At 46.9% G+C, this 19488-nt stretch overlaps 1 protein-coding gene across 1 annotated transcript in view; it reads left to right on the forward strand.

Annotated features, from left to right (window-relative positions):
- The window catches only part of Nup154 (nuclear pore complex protein Nup154), a 308861-nt gene extending 290824 nt beyond the window's left edge, over positions 1-18037 (forward strand). Inside the window, exon 10 of the mRNA XM_050174549.3 lies at positions 16155-18037. Coding sequence (XP_050030506.2) covers positions 16155-16919 — 765 coding nt within the window. The 3' untranslated portion in view covers positions 16920-18037. The remainder of the gene's footprint in view (positions 1-16154) is intronic.
- The last annotated feature ends 1451 nt before the right edge of the window (positions 18038-19488 follow it).

Below are 19488 nucleotides of genomic sequence, written 5' to 3' on the forward strand. Positions count from 1 at the left end.
CCAGAGCAAACCTGCTCTTAAAACAAACCGTGCAATGAAAACCGAGAAAGGGAGGTGCGAGAAAAAAATTCCCTGTATTTCCACAAAGTGGCAGCACATGCCAGAAAAGAAAAAGTTAGGAAATTGGCGCGCATTTTAAACGTACATACAGTGCCGTAAATATATGGCATCGACCATTTTGAACTTGTTTGCGGCGCCGTATATTTACGTCATTGACCCTCAAAGGGTTAACATCGCTTCTAATGCAATCAATCGATTCTTTATTTTTATCTCTGCTGTCATTACCTGTATATTGGTAAGCTACTCCCAGCCATGACTTTTTGCCTTGCCATTTGCCGCTAATGCATAAGTGCTCCCTACATGCTTCTTTTACCCTTTGCCACTTCAGACCTTCCCTCAATAGCATGCCTATGCCTCTGCCTTTTCTTTACCCAGCTAGTCTGTTGCACCTCTTGCAAGTCTCGTTGTTGCGTTTTGGTCAACGTGTTCACACTAATTGCTTCGTCATTCATCATCATCATCATCAGCCTGGTTACGCCCACTGCAGGGCAAAGACCTCTCCCATACTTCTCCAACTACCCCGGTCATGTACTAATTGTGGCCATGTTGTCCCTGCAAACTTCTTAATCTCATCCGCCCACCTAACTTTCTGCCGCCTCCTACTACGCTTCCATTCCCTTGGAATCCAGTCCGTAACCCTTAATGACCATCGGTTATCTTCCCTCCTCATTACATGTCCGGCCCATGCCCATTTCCTTTTCTTGATTTCAACTAAGATATCAATAACTCGCGTTTGTTACCTCACCCAATCTGCTCTTTTCTTATCCCTTAACGTTGCAGCTATCATTCTTCTTTCCATAGCTCGTTGCGTCGTCCTAAATTTAAGTAGAACCCTTTTCATAAGCCTCCAGGTTTCTGCCCCGTACGTGAGTACTGGTAAGACACAGCTGTTATAAACTTTTCTCTTGAGGGATAATGGCAACCTGCTGTTCATGATCTGAGAATGCCTGCCAAACGCACCCCAGCCCATTCTTATTCTTCTGGTTATTTCAGTCTCACGATCCGGATCCACGGTCGCTACCTGCCCTAAGTAGATGCATTCCCTTGCCACTTCCAGTGCCTCGCTACCTATCGTAAACTGCTGTTCTCTTCCGAGACTGTTAAACATCACTTTAGTTTTCTGCAGATTAATTTTTAGACCCACCCTTCTGCTTTGCCTCTCCAGGTCAGTCAGCATGCATTGCAATTGGTCCCCTGAGTTACTAAGCAAGGGAATATCATCAGCGAATCTCAACTTACTAAGGTATTCTCCATTAACTCTTATCCCCAATTCTTCCCAATCCAGGTATCTGAATACCTCCTGTAAACATGCTGTGAATAGCATTGGAGAGATCTATCTCCCTGACTGACGCCTTTCTTTATCGGGATTTTGTTGCTTTCTTTATGGAGGACTACGGTGGCTGTGGAGCCGCTACAGATATCTTTCAGTATTTGTACATACGGCTCGTCTACACCGTGATTCCGCAATGCCTCCATGACTGCTGAGGTTTCGACTGAATCAAACGCTTTCTCGTAATCAATGAAAGCTATAGATAAGGCTTGGTTATATTCCGCACATTTCTCTAACACCTGATTGATAGTGTGGATATGGTCTATTGTTGAATAGCCTTTACGGAATCCTGCCTGGTCCTTTGGTTGACGGAAGTCTAAGGTGTTCCTGATTCTATTTGCAATTACCTTAGTAAATGCTTTGTAGGCAACGGACAGTAAGCTGATCGGTCTATAATTTTTCAAGTCTTTGGCGTCCCCATTCTTATGGATTAGGATTATGGTAGTGTTTTTCCAAGATTCCGGTACACTCGAAGTCATGAGGCATTGTGTATACAGGGTGGCCAGTTTTTCTAGAACAATCTGCCCACCATCCTTCAACAAATCTGCTGTTACCTGATCCTCCCCAGCTGCTTCCTCCTTTGCATAGCTCCCAAGGCTTTCTTTGCTCCTTCCGGCGTTACTTGTGGGATTTCAAATTCCGCTCGACTATTCTCTCTTCCATTATCGTCGTGGGTGCCACTGGTGCTGTGTAAATCTCTATAGAACTCCTCAGCCACTTGAACGTTCTCATCCATATTAGTAATGATATTGCCGGCTTTGTCTCTTATCACATACATCTGGTTCTTGCCTATTCCTAGTTTCTTCTTCACTGCTTTTAGGCTTCTTCCGTTCCTGAGAGAATGTTCAATTCCATCCATATTATACTTCCTTATGTCAGCTGTCTTACGCTTGTTGATTAACTTGGAAAGTTCTGCCAGTTCTATCCTAGCTGTAGTGTTAGAGGCTTTCATACATTGGCATTTCTTGATCAGATCTTTCGTCTCCTGCGATAGCTTACTGGTATCCTGTCTAACGGAGTTGCCACCGACTTCTATTGCAGACTCCTTAATGGCGCCCATAAGATTGTCGTTCATTGCTTCAACACTAAGGTCCTCTTCCTGTGTTAAAGCCGAATACCTGTTCTGCAGCTTGATCCGGAATTCCTCTATTTTCCCTCTTACTGTTAACTCATTGATCGGCTTCTTATGTACCAGTTTCTTCTGTTCCCTCCTCAAGTCTAGGATAATTCGAGTTCTTACCATCCTATGGTCACTGCAGCGCACCTTGCCAAGCACGTCCACATCTTGCCTGCTTCGTCATTCATCATCATCATCATCATCATCATCAGCCTAGTTATGCCCACTGCAGGGCAAAGGCCTCTCCCATACTTCTCCAACTACCCCGGTCAGGTACTAATTGTGGCCATGCTGTCCCTGCAAACGTCTTAATGTCATCCTCCCACCTAACTTTCTGCCGCCCCCTACTACGCTTCCCTTCCCTTGGAATCCAGTCCGTAACCCTTAATGACCATCGGTTATCTTCCCTCCTCATTACATGTCCGGCCCATGCCCATTTCTTTTCCTTGATTTCAACTAAGATTTCATTAACTTGCGTTTGTTCTCTCACCCAATCTGCTCTCTTCTTATCCCTTAACGTTGCACCCATCATTCTTCTTTCCATAGCTCTTGCGTCGTCCTCAGTTTAAGTAGAACCCTTTTCGTAAGCCTCCAGGTTTCTGCCCCGTACGGGAGTACTGGTAAGACACAGCTGTTATAAACTTTTCTCTTGAGGGATAATGGCAACCTGCTGTTCATGATCTGAGGATGCCTGCCAAACGCACCCCAGCCCATTCTTATTCTTCTGGTTATTTCAGTCTTATGATCTTGATTTGCGGTCGCTATCTGCCCTATGTAGATGTATTCCCTTACCACTTCCAATGCCTCGCTACCTATCGTAAACTGCTGTTCTCTTACGAGACTGTTAAACATTACCTTAGTTTTCTGCAGATTAATATTTAGACTCACCCTTCTGCTTTGCCTCTCCAGGTCAGTCAGCATGCATTGCAATTGGTCCCCTAAGTTACTAAGCAAGGCAATATCATCAGCCAATCGCAAGTTACTAAGGTATTCTCCATCAACTCTTATCCCCAATTCTTCCCAATCCAAGTCTCTGAATACCTCCTGTAAACATGCTGTCAATAGCATTGGAGAGATCATATCTCCCTGCCTGATGCCCGTCTTTATTGGGATTTTGTTGCTTTCTTTATGGAGGACTACGGTGGCTGTGGAGCCGTTATGGATATCTTTCAGTATTTTTACATACGGCTCTTCTACACCCTGATTCCGTAATGCCTGCATGATTGCTAAGGTTTTGACTGAATCAAACGCTTTCTCGTAATCAATGAAAGCTATATATAAGGGTTTCTTATATACCACACATTTCTCTATCACCTGATTGATAGTGTGAATATGGTCTATTGTCGGGTAGCCTTTACGAAATGCTGCCTAGTCCTTTGGTTCTTTGGCTGATCGGTCTGTAATTTTTGAAGTCTTTGGCGTCCCCTTTCTTATGGATTAAGTTTATGTTGGTGTTCTTCCAAAATTCCGATACGCTCGAGGTCATGAGGCATTGCATATACAGGGTGGCCAGTTTTTCTAGAACAATCTGCCCACCATCCTTCAACTAATCTGCTGTTACCTGATCCTCCCCAGCTGCCTTCCCTTTTGCATAGCTGCCTAGGCTTTCTTTACTTCTTCCTGGGTTACTTGTACTTGTGGGATGTCAAACTCCACTGGACTATTCCCTCTTCTATTATCGTCGTGGGTGCCACTGGTACTGTATAAATCTCTATAGAACTCCTCCGCCACTTGAACTATCTTATCCATATTAGTAATGATATTGCTGGCTTTGTCCCTTAACGCATACATATTGTTATGCATGAAGAAAACGAAGACCAGTGAACGTGCTTGCGGTCCCAGGTGGGGGAAGGAAGAAGAGAATGACGCTAAGTTGGTCAACCAGCTGGCCGCTCTTGCGCTCACCTTTGCGACATAAACGGTCCCCTTCATCCGTAAGGGTGATAAACGGTCTCCTTCGCGCTTAACAAAGTGGTGGAGGTGCGGGGTACCGCTCACAACAACGGAACCGTCACTGCCGCAGCTTCGTCGAAGCCGTCAACTTGCTGGCTTCTCGCCATCAGCCGTGACCGTCTGCGACATGCCAGAAGAAGGAGCCGCTCCGAGGGCAGCTCCTAGCAGTTGACTGCCATACTACCGAGTTCCACCCACCTTCGGAGGCAAAGCGGGGGAAGATGCCGACGAGTGGCTCGTCCACTACAAACGAGTGAGCAAGTCCAACGGGTTGGATGCAACCGCTCAGCTCATCAATGTGGTGTTCTTCCTGACCGATACCGCCCTCGTGTGGTACGAGAACCACGAGGACGTGCTTACGATGTGGGAGCATTTTGTTGACGAGTTAACGACGTGTTTTGGGGACTCATTCGCCAAAAAGAAGTGTGCGGAGCAGACACTGTCGCAACAGGCGCAGCTACCAGGTGAGACATGCACAACATATACCGAAGAAGTGTTAAAGCTGTGCAAGGTGGTCAGTGCTCGCATGTCGGAAGAAGATAAAGTTGGACATTTGCTGAAAGGAGTGGCTGAGGATGTGTACAATTTTCTAGTTGGAAAGGAGAGCCTCAGTTCTGTGTCCTACGTCATTCGGCACTGCAGAACTTTTGAAACGCTCAAGATGCGTCGGATTGCGCCAAAATTTGGTCGGTTGGCAAACGTTACGACGGTTGCCAGTGTGGACACGAGTCCTTCCTTCGAACATCCGACAGATTGTCCGCGAGGAACTTTCCGCCGCGAGGAGTGGTTGCATTCAACTGCTGACCACCATGGCGTGTACACGTCACGTGAGGCTATGACAGCGCCACATTCGGCCCCTTGGCAACCGATCGCTCCCCAGCATCTGACAGGAGTTTGACAACCCCACTGCAACGTCGTGCTCCCCGTTCTCCATCACCGCTGTGTCGCACCCCGTCTCCTTCATCACCGGAAAACTAGCTAGCGCGGCCGATAGAGGTGAGGTTGCTGGAGACATGCTACTGACAGAAATACCTCCTGTGTTGATGCTGAAAAACAAAGTGCGCGTTCTTGTAGATAACGTCCCTGTGATGGCTCTGGTGGACACAGGCGCAACAATTTCGTTCATGAGTGTCTCTTAAACACGTGTCAGGGCGAAAGGTTTTGTTTAAATGGGATGAAGATTCAAAGTTCTGTAGAGTGAGTGGCGAGCCGTTGCGACCTATTGGGGTGTGTAGTGCTGACGTGTTTTTGTGAGGCCATGTTATTACGACAGAGTTTGTAATTATTCCTCGGTCGACCCATGATGTTATTCTCGGCATGGACTTCTTGCGGGAGTGTGGTGCTGCTGTCGGCTGCCACACAGGGCAGGTATTCATAAGTGGTAGGATTCCATCAGGACTCCTGGAGAACCCTGTAGATCACGAAACTACACTGTGTGTTTGTGGTGATCCGGTCATACCTGCATCGTCTACCATTTGCATTCCCATTGTGTGTTTCGGCACCGATTCCGACAGCTTCGAAGCTACCGTTGAACCGATGCACTTTAACTGTGGAAGAAGAATGTGTTGGTGCCACATTGTGTAATGTCGATCAAAGAAGGACGCACTGGCTTATAGACCGTAAACTGTTCTAAGGAGCCCGTTGTACTACCAGACGGCATGAAATTAGTCTTCGCCAGTGAACACGCGTCCTTATCAGTGGCTGAACTTACAGATGTGCCGGAAAAATCTGATGGCCACAGTTCGGAAATGGCCCTTTTGTCGATGGTAAATAAATCGCTCAGCACGAGTGAACGCCGAACGTTAGTGGGTGTGCTTTCGAAGCACGTTTCAGTATTCGACTTTGCGCAGAAGGACAAAATACCTGCAATCCCTGCGTCTCGGAACGCGCCATACTATCAACACGGGTTTGGCAAACCTGATTAGACAAAAGCCATAAAGTGTTTCACCATCAGAGCGCCAGATTATCAACGAACAAGTGCACGAAATGACGAAAAAGGGAGTCGTACAAAAGTCAGTGAGTACGTGGGCAGCTCCAGTGATTCTTGCTAAAAAAAAAAAGATGGATCTTGGAGATTTTGCATCAACTATCACAGTTTGAATGCTGTAACAAAAAAGGACGTGTGCCCACTCCCACGTATTATGACGCAATAGACTGCCTTCATTCCGCCTCTTACTTTTCCTCAGTAGATTTATGATCCGGCTATTGGCAAATTCCGATGCATCCTGACAACAAGGAGAAGACTCTTCTGATGGACTTTCCGAATTTAATGTGATGCCATTTGGATTGTGCAATGCTCCGGCAACTTACGAGAGATTTATGGACACTGTTGTGTGCGGCTTGAAGTGGAACATCTGCATGTGCTACCTCGACGGCGTCGTCATCTTTGGCTGCACCTTCAGCGAACATAACTCGCGTCTGGATATTGTCCTGAACTGCATCAGAAACGCTGGCCTAGTTTTAAACTCTAAGAAATGTCACTTCGGAGACCGCCAAACCCTTGTGCTTGGGCACCTCGTCGACAAGGATGGCATCTGCCCTGATCTCCAGAAAACAGCAGCCGTTGAAGTCTTCAGTGCACCGCGCTCTGTCAAGGAGCTCCGTAGTTTTCTGGGGCATTGTTCCTATTTCCACCGATTTATTCCTAAATTCGTTGTCGTCGCGTATCCGCTGACATGCCTGCTACGAAAGGACACCCCCTTTGAGTGGACTCCGGAGTGTGACTCTTCTTTTCGTCAGTTGAAGTTTATGCTGACGTCACAACCGGTTCTTCAACACTTCAGTCCTTCAGCTCTGACGGACAGTGGGATAGGTATTGGTGCCGTCTTAGTTCAACACTATGGTGACCGCGAACATGTGATCACATATGCAAGCCGCTCATTAAGTAGGCTCGAGCAGAATTACACTGTCATGGAACAAGAATGCCTCGCGGTAATATTTGCGGTTCAGTGGTTTCGTTCTTACCTGTATGGACACCCCTTTACAGTGGTCACCGACCACCACTCATTGTGTTGGCTTGTGAATCTTCGTCACCCTTGTGGCCGCCTTGCGCGCTGGGCGCTCCGACTACAAGAATATAGCTTCACCGTCTCTTATTAGAGCGGTCGACGACACGCTGATGCGGACTGCCTCTCGCGTATGCCACTTAGCACTATGGACTGTGACGCCGACGACTTCGATCACCTCGTGGCTTCTGTGTCGCCGTGTTTTCCAAACTTTGACTGCTTCAAAGCAGAACAGCAAAAAGACGACAAATTAACACAGCTATCGCTACGACTGCCTCGACGACGGCAAACCATTTCTGTGTATGTGATGGATTCCTGATAAGAAGAACTTTTCCAGCACTGGCGCGTGTTTTCTCCTAGTGGTACCAGAGATCCTTCGCACGGCGATTCTGAGGTCTATGCATGACGACCCTAAGTCTGGCCATTTAGGTTCGGCGAGGGCGCTCTACCGGATTCAGGAACGCTTCTATTGGCCTGAAATGCAACAGTCTGTTGAGACGTATGTGGCCAGCTGCATGCAGTGTCAGTGCCACAAATGGCCATCTACCGCTCCAGCTGGTCTCCTGCAGCCGATCCCACCTCCAAGCATGCCTTTCCAACAGGTGGGCATTGACTTTGTAGGCCATTTTCCAAAATCAGCCAAGGGAAACCATTGGATAGTTGTTTGCGTCAACTACCTCACATGCTACTGCAAGACGGCGGCTGTGCCCTCCGCAACTGCCACTGACGTTTCAACATTCCTGCTGCAATATGTCATCCTGCGACATGGCCCACCTCGCGTGATCATCAGCGACTGTGGACGACAATTCACAGCGGACGTCGCAGAGGAGCTGCTTCGTTTGTGTGAATCCCACTTGCGTCACTCGACACCATACCATCCCCAAACGAATGGGCTTACGGAGCGCACCAACCGAACAATTGTAAACTTGCTATCTATGTATGTTTCATCCGACCACAAGAACTGGGATAACGTACTGCCTTTATCACCAGGGTGTCTACCAACTGGGAAAACCGGGAGAACCGGGAATTCTCAGGGATTTTGAGTAGTCTGGAAAAAGTCAGGGAAAACTCGGGGAATTTGGACCTCTATCAGGGAAAATTAGCTGTGATTTTACTGAAAGGGTCGTAAGTCGCGGTAATGCTAGCTCGAGTAACAGACAGGAATCGTAATGAATCGTCTTTGACGGCCTGTCGTCTTCTGGAGGAGTTGCCAGTGTACAGTCGATGACCGACTTTCCGGTTTCCCGATAATTTGAATGGCTTTGCGGCGCCGCCACGTACCCCATAGAGGCAATGTATCAGAACGTCTGAAATTTTGGACACAAGAACTCTTCGCCGTCCCATTTTCCGGACGTTTTGCCGTGACCGCAGGTTCGAAACGGAATTAATCAAAGCCACCACCGCTGCAATATTGATTACCTCGCTGCCTCGAACCGGCGCTCTCGCACGCATATCCGCTGGCAGCTGTAGCCACCACTGCGGCAACGCTAGGCCTAGCTGCTCTGACGTTCGCTATGAAGTTTCTTGCCGTTGTGTGCCGTGTTTTTTATTGAAAGAATTCGTTGGTGTCAGCAATGGCACGGACTCCGCCTTCTTGGTCCTCGCAATTGGCTTACAAGCTTGGAAAGCACGGTGTGTTGCATAATGCCGGTTCCCGAAAGTCAGCTTCGCCTTCGTACAGAAGTGTTACTTGGTGAAGCATACGCACGTGTATTGCAGTGAAGCATAACAAGCGTGAGGAGGGGCTATAGCCACGGGACACAGTATGTATTTCTTAATTATACACGCGTACACCCGCTATTTCCTGTCACAGTACGAGCACCGATATGCCTAACATGTGTACCGACAGGCCTTCAGAGCGTTTTCGATGTTCCTGTGGCGGTTTAAGTCCTTAAGGGCAGTAAATGACATGCATTTATTTTTTCAAACTGGCCGATTTTTCTGACGTGATCGCGGCCCCTAGGGAGTTCGAAAAATCGGACGTAGACTGTGCAACTGACCAAGAAGATGCTTCAAATGGTCCGTGGGGTGAACGAGTGGCGGAAGGAGGACAAGAACAGAAAGGACCTATGCATTGATGAATGAACGGGAAAGGGAGTGTGTCGCCACTTCTTTCAAGGAGCTTGAGCTCAAAAAACAGAATGTTGTCTGACGCCGAGAGGCAGGTGTTCCTGATCCAGACTAAGATAAACTCTTTAAAGCAATGAAACGCAACAATGAGGTGTTGTGCGCGGGCTGAGAGTATGTCAGGAGAGTTGAGGTCGACACAGCAGCGATTGAGAGAGAATCTCTTTTCTGACAAAGTTCGGACGTCATACCATCGAGCTTGCTATCATTTGATAGAAATAGCTCATATTGGAAAATATTTGCTTCTGTATGCATCTCCTTTTTATTCGTATTTGAGAATGTCCGACTCGATTTGCAATTTTTTTCGAATATATTTTATTTGCTGTGCATTTTACTAACCCCTCCTTTCTATTCTCTTTTTGAATAACATGAACACTCCTCTTTAGTACTCAAATTGGATTAAGTAGTTTTTTAAATTTTTTTCATATGCTTATTAGAGAGCGACAGCATTGGGCAATATGGTTTTAGCCTGTCTTGACATAACAGTTCTGCATCACTAAGGGAATTTCGCAAAGGCACTCAGGGAAAACCTGGAAAACTCAGGGAATTTGGAAATGTCAACTTGGTAGACACCCTGATCACGTACGCGTTCAACACCGCCAAGCACGAGACTACCAGCTATAGCCCTTTCTTCCTGCTGTATGCACGGCCACCCCGATACACAATCGACAGTTTTCCCTTTCTGTAGTCACGAAAATCCCGCTGTTGCCGAGACTCTCTGCCTTGCCGAAGAAGCTCGTTGCATTGCTCGTTAGCGCACTTTGGCATCGCAGGACAGATCAAAAGCACGCTACGACATTCGCCACCATCCAGTAACCTATCGCCCTGGTGATTTAGTCTGGCTGTGGACTCCAGTACAGAAGCGCGGGTTACGCCAAAAGCTTTTGGCCACCTACGATGGACCGTTTTTTATTATTAAGAGACTCGCAGAAGTCACCTATAACATAGCTCGCCTCACGGCAAGTGGTAGAAGAGCTGCCAAGACACAAGTGGTCGATGTCGCCCGCTTGAAATTGTTCACGTCAAGACAAATGGATTGACTCGCCCGGCGGCTTCGTCAGCAATGAGAGGAATGTTATGCATGAAGAAAACGAAGACCGGTGAACGTGCTTGCGGTCCCGGGTGGGGGAAGGAAGAAGAGAACGACGCTGAGTTGATCAACCAGCTGGCCGCTCTTGCACTCACCTTCTCGACCTAAAGTAAATGGTCCCCTTCATCCGTAAGGGTGATATAAACGGTCTCCTTTGCACGTAACAATATGATTCTTGCCTATTCCTAGTTTCTTCTTCACTGCATTTAGGCTTCCTCTGTTCCTTAGAGCATGCTCAATTGTATTCATATTATACTTCCTTATGTCAGCTGTCTTTCACTTGTTGATTAAAGGGAAGCTGAAAGGTTTTCTAGAAAAAATGAGTGAAGAGCAGTACGCCGTGGTTTTCAACCCTCTGAATTCGTATATTGCATCGAAATTGCGTGAAAGAAAGCGCAAACATATTTTATTTCGATGAAAAGTGCAGCAGCAGACACGCCCAGCTCGCGCGCCTCGTTTCCGCCTGTGATTGGTTGGGCGCCTCGTGACGTCAACAATGGTGTTCGTCCGGACCAACTGCTGCCGCTACACACGAAGCACGGTGCAAAGTAGTTTGGTGATGTTTTGCTGAGACGGTCATGAAAATTTTCGAGAGCTTGCGTTTCTCTGAGGAGTTCGGCGTTAAGTCCAACTAGTGTGTTGGAAATAAAGTGGATTCTGATTTTGAACTCTACGAGAGCGATTCTATGCGCGACGGTGATGGACGACAGCTTCGAGTGACAAAACGGGCCGTCGCTTGAAGAAATCGCTCGGTGTTGTCGCTCGATCGCTCGTTTCTAGAAATCTAGAACTCGTCGCTCGTCGCCCGGAAATGCTATGAGCGACTAGCCAATTGTGCAAAGCCGAAACTGGATGTACATAACTCAAATACTGCTGTTTGTCGCACGGAACGAGCAAACTATTGAATTTTACACGTGCAAGAATAAGAACCTAGTGCAAGACCTTCAGAAATATTTAATGCTCCTTCTTCAGTAAAATACATCAACTTAAATTGATAAAGCATGCGTCACACTAGTTTCGGCGCGTATATTGCTGCCCTCATACCAGGAAGTTGTCGCTCAAAGCCGTCGCTTGCGTGGAGTTCGGCTTGCAGACGACGAGTGAATGCGACAGCCATCGCCTCGCTTGTAGCGTTGTCGCTGTCGCGTGCAAGATCACTTGTAAGGGGTTTATACTTGTACATACTACACGTACGTACATACTTGTACATACTACATGTACGAGCCGATTGCGAAAAGCCGGCCTCTTCAAGAAGCAAAAAATGCTGGTGCAAGCACTGCTTTCCACACGAACGAAGGCGAAGTGTTAGCATCTCCTTGTGTTGGAAATGTTCTTTGGCGAGTATGTTTTTTGCTAAGCTGCATTCAGCGTTTTCCAGTGAGTACGTTTCCGGGCAAACAACTGTAGTGTTATGTTCCTGCATGCCTCCTCGTAGAACGTAAGCGGTGATGCGATCTTCAGCATTTGTGCGCTGCCCCAAAGCTGTCGGCAATCTACACAGACGGTTTAAATGCGGGAAAAGTTTACCGGCTGTTGTAGCACGTGTAGTATAGAACTTTCATCAGCGCGCCATCCGCACGCTACTCGTAACCGGCGAATTCCGTCGGCTACGTGAGATGGTCGGTTTCTCTATGTGTGCGAGAGAAGGGGGAGCGCAGCATCCTGGCGTGAGCAGGCTTTCCAACACATGCAAACTTTACGCTTGCACTGCGTTATGGTAGCTGCATGCAGGCTGTTTCACAACACACGTGCGAATAGAAAATTCGCGGCACTTGGCGATGGAACCTGCGTCAAGGGTGGGCGATAAGCATGCACCTTCCGTTCAGCGTGCTATTTTTTTTTAGGAGAACCCAAAGCACTAATTATTGATAAACTCCGGTAGTAATCGTCACGGAAGTGGTTAGAGCACAACACTTGTTCTTGAGCGCTTGAAGTTGTTTCGCTGCACAGCAGCCTCCCACTTAGCTGAAAGCTTCTTGTCTTGCAGCAACTAACGGAACATCGAAACATCGTCGCGGCCGCTGGTGTTCGTGCAAGCGTACCCGCCGTGGTTTCTCAGTGGCTATGGTGTTAGGCTGCTGAGCACGAGGTCGCGGGATCGAATCCCGGCCTTGGCGGCCGCATTTCGATGGGGGCGAAATGCGAAAACACCTGTGTACTTAGATTTAGGTGCACGTTAAAGAACCCCAGGTGGTCGAAATTTCCGGAGTCCCCCACTACGGCGTGCCTCATAATCAGAAAGTGGTTTTGGCACGTAAAACCCCATAATATATATTCGTGCAAGCGTAGGCTGCACAGAACGCCGGCATGATCGGCCTACAAGTTTAATTGATGCTGCGCACGTCAACTACCACTCCTATATACACACAAATAAAGCAATGTAGGATTGAGCGAAGCAGATTAGGACGGCACGCACGCAGAAATAAGCCCGGTCAGGCACGGTCGCGGAGACTGCGAAGGAGCGGAACATCAGTGTTGACGTCACTAAGCCGCGGTTTCCGGTCTCTGCTCGCATCGTCAGTGTCAGCAGCAGCGCGCGGCGCTCGACGGGGGGCGGAGCTACAGTGCAATTTTAACCAACGATTGCATCGCTCCTAAGTGAAAAATCCCCCCCAAAATTTTACGTTCGTGGTTTATAAGGTTCCCGCATCCGTATATGAGCGTCTTATTGAATTCGACAGACTCTTCGGCTTCGCTTTAAGTTGGAAAGTTCTGGGAGTTCTATTCTAGCTGTAGGCTTAGAGGCTTTTGTACATTGACGCTTCTTAATCAGATCTTTTGTCTCCTGGGATAGCTTACCGTTATCCTAACGAAGTTACCACCGACTTCTTTTGCAGACTCCTTAATGATGCCCATAAGATTGTCGTTCATTGCTTCCACATTAAGGTCCTCTTCTTGAGTTAAAGCCGAATACCTGTTCTTTAGCTAGATCCGGAATTCCTCTATTTTCCCTCTTACCGTTAACTCATTGATCGGCTTCTTATGTACCAGTTTCATCCCTTCCCTCCTCAAGTCTAGGCTAATTCGACATATGACCATCCTAAGGTCACTGAAGCGCACCTTGCCGAGCATGTCCACATCTTATACGATGCCAGAGTTAGCGCAGAGTATGAAGTCTCTTTCATTTCTAGTCTCGCCATTCGGGCTCCTCCACGTCCACTTTCGCTTATCCCGCTCCGTAAATTATTCCGTTCGGCAAAACTCTATTAATTACTCTGCCCTGCTATTCCTATAACCTATGCCATATTCCCCCACTGACTTGTCTCCAGCCTGCTTCTTGCCTACCCTGGCATTGAAGTTGCCCATCAATTCATTAACCACTCTTTATGTGATACCTCTCCAGTGGGGTTTTTAAGGTAATCAAGCGAAGTGAAGAATGGTCCTCCAGTTATCTACTCTACGCATTACATGGCCCACTTAGCTCCATTTTTCCCTCGCAATGTCAAATAGAATATTGGCTATCCCCATTTGCTCTCTAATCCATACCGCTCTCTACGGTGTGCCTCATAATCGGATCGGGGTTTTGGAAGTAGCACATTGTAGTGTCGTCACCTTTCTGTCCTTGTTCACTGACACTAAATATGCTTTCCGAGTCAGTTTACCAACACGCCCAACAAATGGCAATGCTGAAAACCCCAAAATTAAATTTTTTTTTTTTCCTGTTCCTTCATGCTACGCCTAACATTTTTTGTTCCTTCGGAAAGAGAAGTGCAGTGGAGGACGGCAGAAAACTAGGTGATGAGACGAAATTAGGAAATTTGCAGGTGCTAGTTGAAATCAGCTAGCGCAAGACGGAGGTGATTAGTGATCACGTCATGCAGTGGACATAAAGAAATGCTGCTGCTGATGACAATAATGATGATAAAACCAACTTCACAAAAACGATCTCGTTTGCTACAAGGCAAAGGCACAAGCTGGCTATAACACCTTTTCAAACCAAAAGCAGCTGTTTCAATATTCTTTTTCTTTTTTTTCCGCAAGCTGCCAAAGATTGGAATGGTCTAACAAACATTTGAGTCCTACAACCTACAATAACATTATTTGGGTCGCATTTAGCGTAATGAATGTTCTTTCGCTCTTTTTTTTGTGACACTAAAGTGTGTTTTATTTATTTTTATTTATTTTATTTACCGTATTTACTCGCATAATGATCGCACTTTCTTGTCAGAAAAAATTGACGCAAATTCAGGGGTGCGATCATTACGCGGGTTAAATTTCCCGCGAATGATCGTCCCCCGTTTGCTGTGGGATGCGGGTGCGGGACACCAAAACAAAAATGGCGGCCGGCTGAGCAAGCCAAAAGCGCCGAACACTATTTTTTTTTTTTTCTCGTGAGTACATTACATGCATTGAAACAGTTTTTTCCGTATCAGTAATGAATAATATCGTTAATATCGGTAAGTTTGCGGCAATAACGTAGCCATGTCCACTTTGAGGGGGCAGAAACAGATGGGCGCGCTTAGCTGCCAGTGACATAGAAACACATGGCGGGCATGCTGCGGAAACTGCGGCATTTGTCTTCACTACTATCCTAATATGGCACGTTTCCGCTAAGGGTGGGTGAATATCTTAGCTGTGTTACAAGCGTTGGCGTATGAATAAGGTACACTTTTAACGTATCAGTGTAAACGTGGCTACTATCGTTGCCGCTTGCGATTTGTTGCTTGCCCACGAGTGCAGATGAGAAGAATCGAAAGGCGCCTTTTTTGTTGTTGACCACAACCATTATAAAGCCTACACATAATAAAGGAAAGTTTGGTTGTACCTCTTTTTGTCATGGAAGTGCGGAAAGTGATGAAAGTAATGAAATGAGGCATCTACTTAAGGGTATTTGGTGCGTGCAGACTGCCTGGTTCGTCTTGAATAGTCGTTCGCGTAGCATTCAACAGATGGTAAGCGCAATCATTATTAGCTAGACTTGGCACACGACATATCGCTGCGGCAAGTTCTGGGTGCGGTCATTATGCGGGAAATAAAAAAAATCGAATTTTGACGACAAAATTCAGGGGTGCGATCATTACGCGAGTGCGATCATTATGCGAGTAAATATGGTATACAATACTGCAGGCCCAAATGAGGGCCCAAGCAGGAGGGGCAGAATACATAAATATTTACGTATGCACAAAAAGATACATACAGACATGAAAAGAAAATACAAAAGCAATGCAACATATGGAAATATAAGAAAACAAAAAATGAAGGCGATGACTAATAAGATTAAGAGAAGGTACACTGAAGGAAGGCAACTTGACAAACATTAGAATAGTATCACACGCATATTTGAGCAATGGCAACCATTATCTAGTTTATGCTGTTTACTTTTTCCTTGCTGTAATCTGTACATGCTATATGTAACATGTATATGTACTATATGTAACATATGTATGCGCAGATAAGCCGAAAAATGTGTGAAATATAAGAAGTGTACAAGCAAGTCCTTGCTTACACGTGTTGCTTTCATGCCTCCTGCAGGTGACGAATGCAGCTCACGAAGGGAACTTCTTGCACCAGCTTGAGGAGAAGCTTGAAGTGGCCCGTCTGCAGGCTAAAGTCCGGGATGCACTGCTACGGAGACCAGACCTGCCGATGGCAACTGACCTGGCTGCCCGCCTTGATGCCGAGCTGGTAGATGTGACGCACCTCTATGGTGAATACGCAGATCCGTATGATCTGGCCGAGTGCAAGCTGGCGATTGTGCGCTCCTCGGGCTACGACAAGCCCTTGCTGGTTGAAAGCCTGTGGCAGAGTATCCTGGAGCGAGAGTTCCATGAGAATGCACGTCCGGACCAGCTGTCTCAGCGACTGGAATCTTTAGCGCGAGAGTACGCTCCGTCGGAGAAGTTCTTCCCACTAGCCCTCCTGGTCAAGTTCCTGGAACTGCGTGGAAGCCAACATGGTTTCGAGCCTGGCTGGATTCTCGGGCCTTTACTTGGTGCCCACGTGTCCATCTCCAGGCTCAGAGATGCTTACAATGACCTCTACCGAGGAAAAGACCCAGCATTCGCTGAGCGGTCGCTCCATCTGCTGCGTGCTATAGCACGTCTGATTGGACTGTTCCTCGATGGTCGCCACGTTGAAGGTGTCGAGAGGAGGCGCCTGGCCAACAGGTGCCTCAGTGACATCCCAGGCTACCTCATTGACCTGCAGTCAACAGCAGTAGGAGATGAGGCTGTGGTTAGCCTAATAGGCACGTTTAAGGAACTCAAAGCTGGCCTGGACATATATGTGGCAAATTAATGTGTCTCATTCCATCGACATCTTGTTATTGGTTTATATTTTTTATGTTCTACTGTATGTCACAAGTTTCGACATTTTATAGCATTCGCCAGTGGTGCCATCCGCTGTCATTGTAATCACTGTTGCAAGTTGGTGATGAAAGAGCATGTGGTCAATAAATGTTCAACTTGTTCAGTGGGCCAATATCTCGTGACATTGAAAATGCATTATGCAACAGTACAAGACATGGCACCAAGTAAAGACAGAATATAAAAATCATTAATTTAAGGAAACCTGCGGACGCAGTCTACAAGATTTATTAAGGCTCATTGGTCTGCTAGTCGGTTCTTATTCATAGTGAATGAATGAGTGAACAGCGTGAATGAGGACAGTACATGTGTGTGTTGCCTTCTTGTCTCGTCCTCCTCAATTCCTGCCGTCATTCGTTCACTGCAAGCTTTAGCCACATTGTGCGTGGGTTCACTACTCAAGTTTGCGGATTTTTGTGAAGCATATGCAATACTCTAAGACCTTGATATAATGAAATAAATATGAAATTTGGTTGGTTAGGCTTTATTCCAATGGTGTATTCTACTAATACAGTTACTCCTCAACATAATGAAGTCTATAAAATTGGCTATTTGCTTGGGTTGTTGAAATTTCATTGTATTGAAATTCAGTGTTTTTTGCAAATAAGTATGGCTGCCAATCAATCTTTTATGGAAGGGGCCACAAAATTTTCCAGATTATCACGCAATTGAGGAAAGAAAATTTGAATTAGAAAAACATTCATTTTGCTGAATTTTGCGACTCTCCACGGCTACCTCTGCCCACTCTGCAACGTACCGAACACTGGCACACTTCCTCCTGTAATGCCCGTGACAGGACGGCAGCGAAATGCAACCGGAAGCGGACGCAAAATGAGCGCTAGAAGCAAACCACCTATTCGAAACGTGGGAGGCTAAGCTCGCCCTCGGGGACCTGGAAGCCCAACGACAACTTGTTGCCAGGGCCAAGAGGGCAGCCAAAGCCAGAGGGTTCCTGGACTAAGGTGCCTTCCCACCTTAGGGTGATACCGGTCCTTGCTCGGGACACTGTTTCAAATAATAAACGTTTCTTTCTATCTCTCTCTTGCTGAATTTGAGAGTTGATTTGAGTGTTGAAATATGTTTTATGCTGCGGCGGCGATATCTTCGCTTCAGCAGTATGAATTAAGCGAAGCTAGTTACGTTTCTGTGTCCACTCTGCCCTTGCGGCCGACGCTGTCACTGCAGTAGGATGACGCTATCATGAAAAGCACTGGCAGCGGGAGCGAATGCTTTGTCTGCCCCTTGCTTCAATGCGTCTCCAAAACTCAAGATTACGCAGCCTCCAGTACCAAACGTACGGGAGGACACTGCATATGATGCCACGATATCTCGGCACGCCCAGTCTGTGCACATACAGCAGATTTCCTCTAAAATAGGGCACGCAGACCGAGTATGCGCTCAGCTGCACTAGAAAAGGAGACGCATGAACAAACCCCTGCTGCCCCCCCCCACCCTTACTCACGCGCAAGGACGGTGCTCATCAAGCCACCATAGTTCTTTGTTCTTACTCGCACACTTTTATTCGCACGCAAAACATACAGCGTGCGGAGCGCAATAGGATCTTATCGCACTTGGACTTTATGTCGAACATGATGCTGCTCTGCTTTGGTGGTCACTTTTGGTCATGTGGCACGTAATTTGAGAGTTGTTCTCACCAGCAGCCACTTGTAATTTACCATTTGACCATCTGCGTCTCCGTTAGTCTCGGTCATTTATTGGCCAAAACAATGAAACGTTCCTTTCCTTCAACCGCTTCCTAACCTTACGTGAGGCCTCGTAACAAAGGACCAATAGAGCAAGCAAGCATACTCTGAAAGCTCCCTTTGCCTGTCCTCGCGTAAGGAATAGTTGTCACACATCTGGGTTCGAGAGCATCTCTTAAAAGCTTTACTTGAACACCATTATTCAATAAAAATAAGTTGTATTATCGCACAATTTTTAAATTACAGTGCTCATGTAGAGATGCATGGACGATTTGATCTGGTTTTGTTTACTAAACGTGAAAAGATACTACATTCTAGCGCAAAACTTTGTGTTCCAGCAACAGTGCCACGCCGGCGTCCTGCAGCCATGAAGGAAGGAAAAGGCTAGGAGAGCGCATTACGCCATGCAGCCAGCCTTGGCAAGCGAACGCTCCGTAAAGCCACAGTGGTGGCGCAACACGTCGCCTCTTGCGTCGAGATCACAGAGCGAATTCAAGATTTGCTCGGACGTTTGGTTACTGGTAGTTCCTATTCGGTGTGCGCAGGGCCGGCAGCTGCTATAGCTGCTCAGGCAGAGGCCTCCATGGCTGCTCAGCTGCTCTGCCTGTATCTCTGGTCACATTTTTCTCTGAATACTTGTCCCGCTTCAATCGTTTCCTGCAATGCATGTGTTCCGCACTGTGTGCGTGTTGTGAAGGGTTCACAATCCAACATCGGCACATTTAGGCTACAGGTATACTTTGGCCGAAGTAAACAGACTGTTGTAAGAGATAATAAGTGCTATGTATTCGTTACATT

This window comes from Dermacentor andersoni, chromosome 8 (genome assembly GCF_023375885.2).
Source record: "Dermacentor andersoni chromosome 8, qqDerAnde1_hic_scaffold, whole genome shotgun sequence".
Classification (NCBI taxonomy): domain Eukaryota; kingdom Metazoa; phylum Arthropoda; class Arachnida; order Ixodida; family Ixodidae; genus Dermacentor; species Dermacentor andersoni.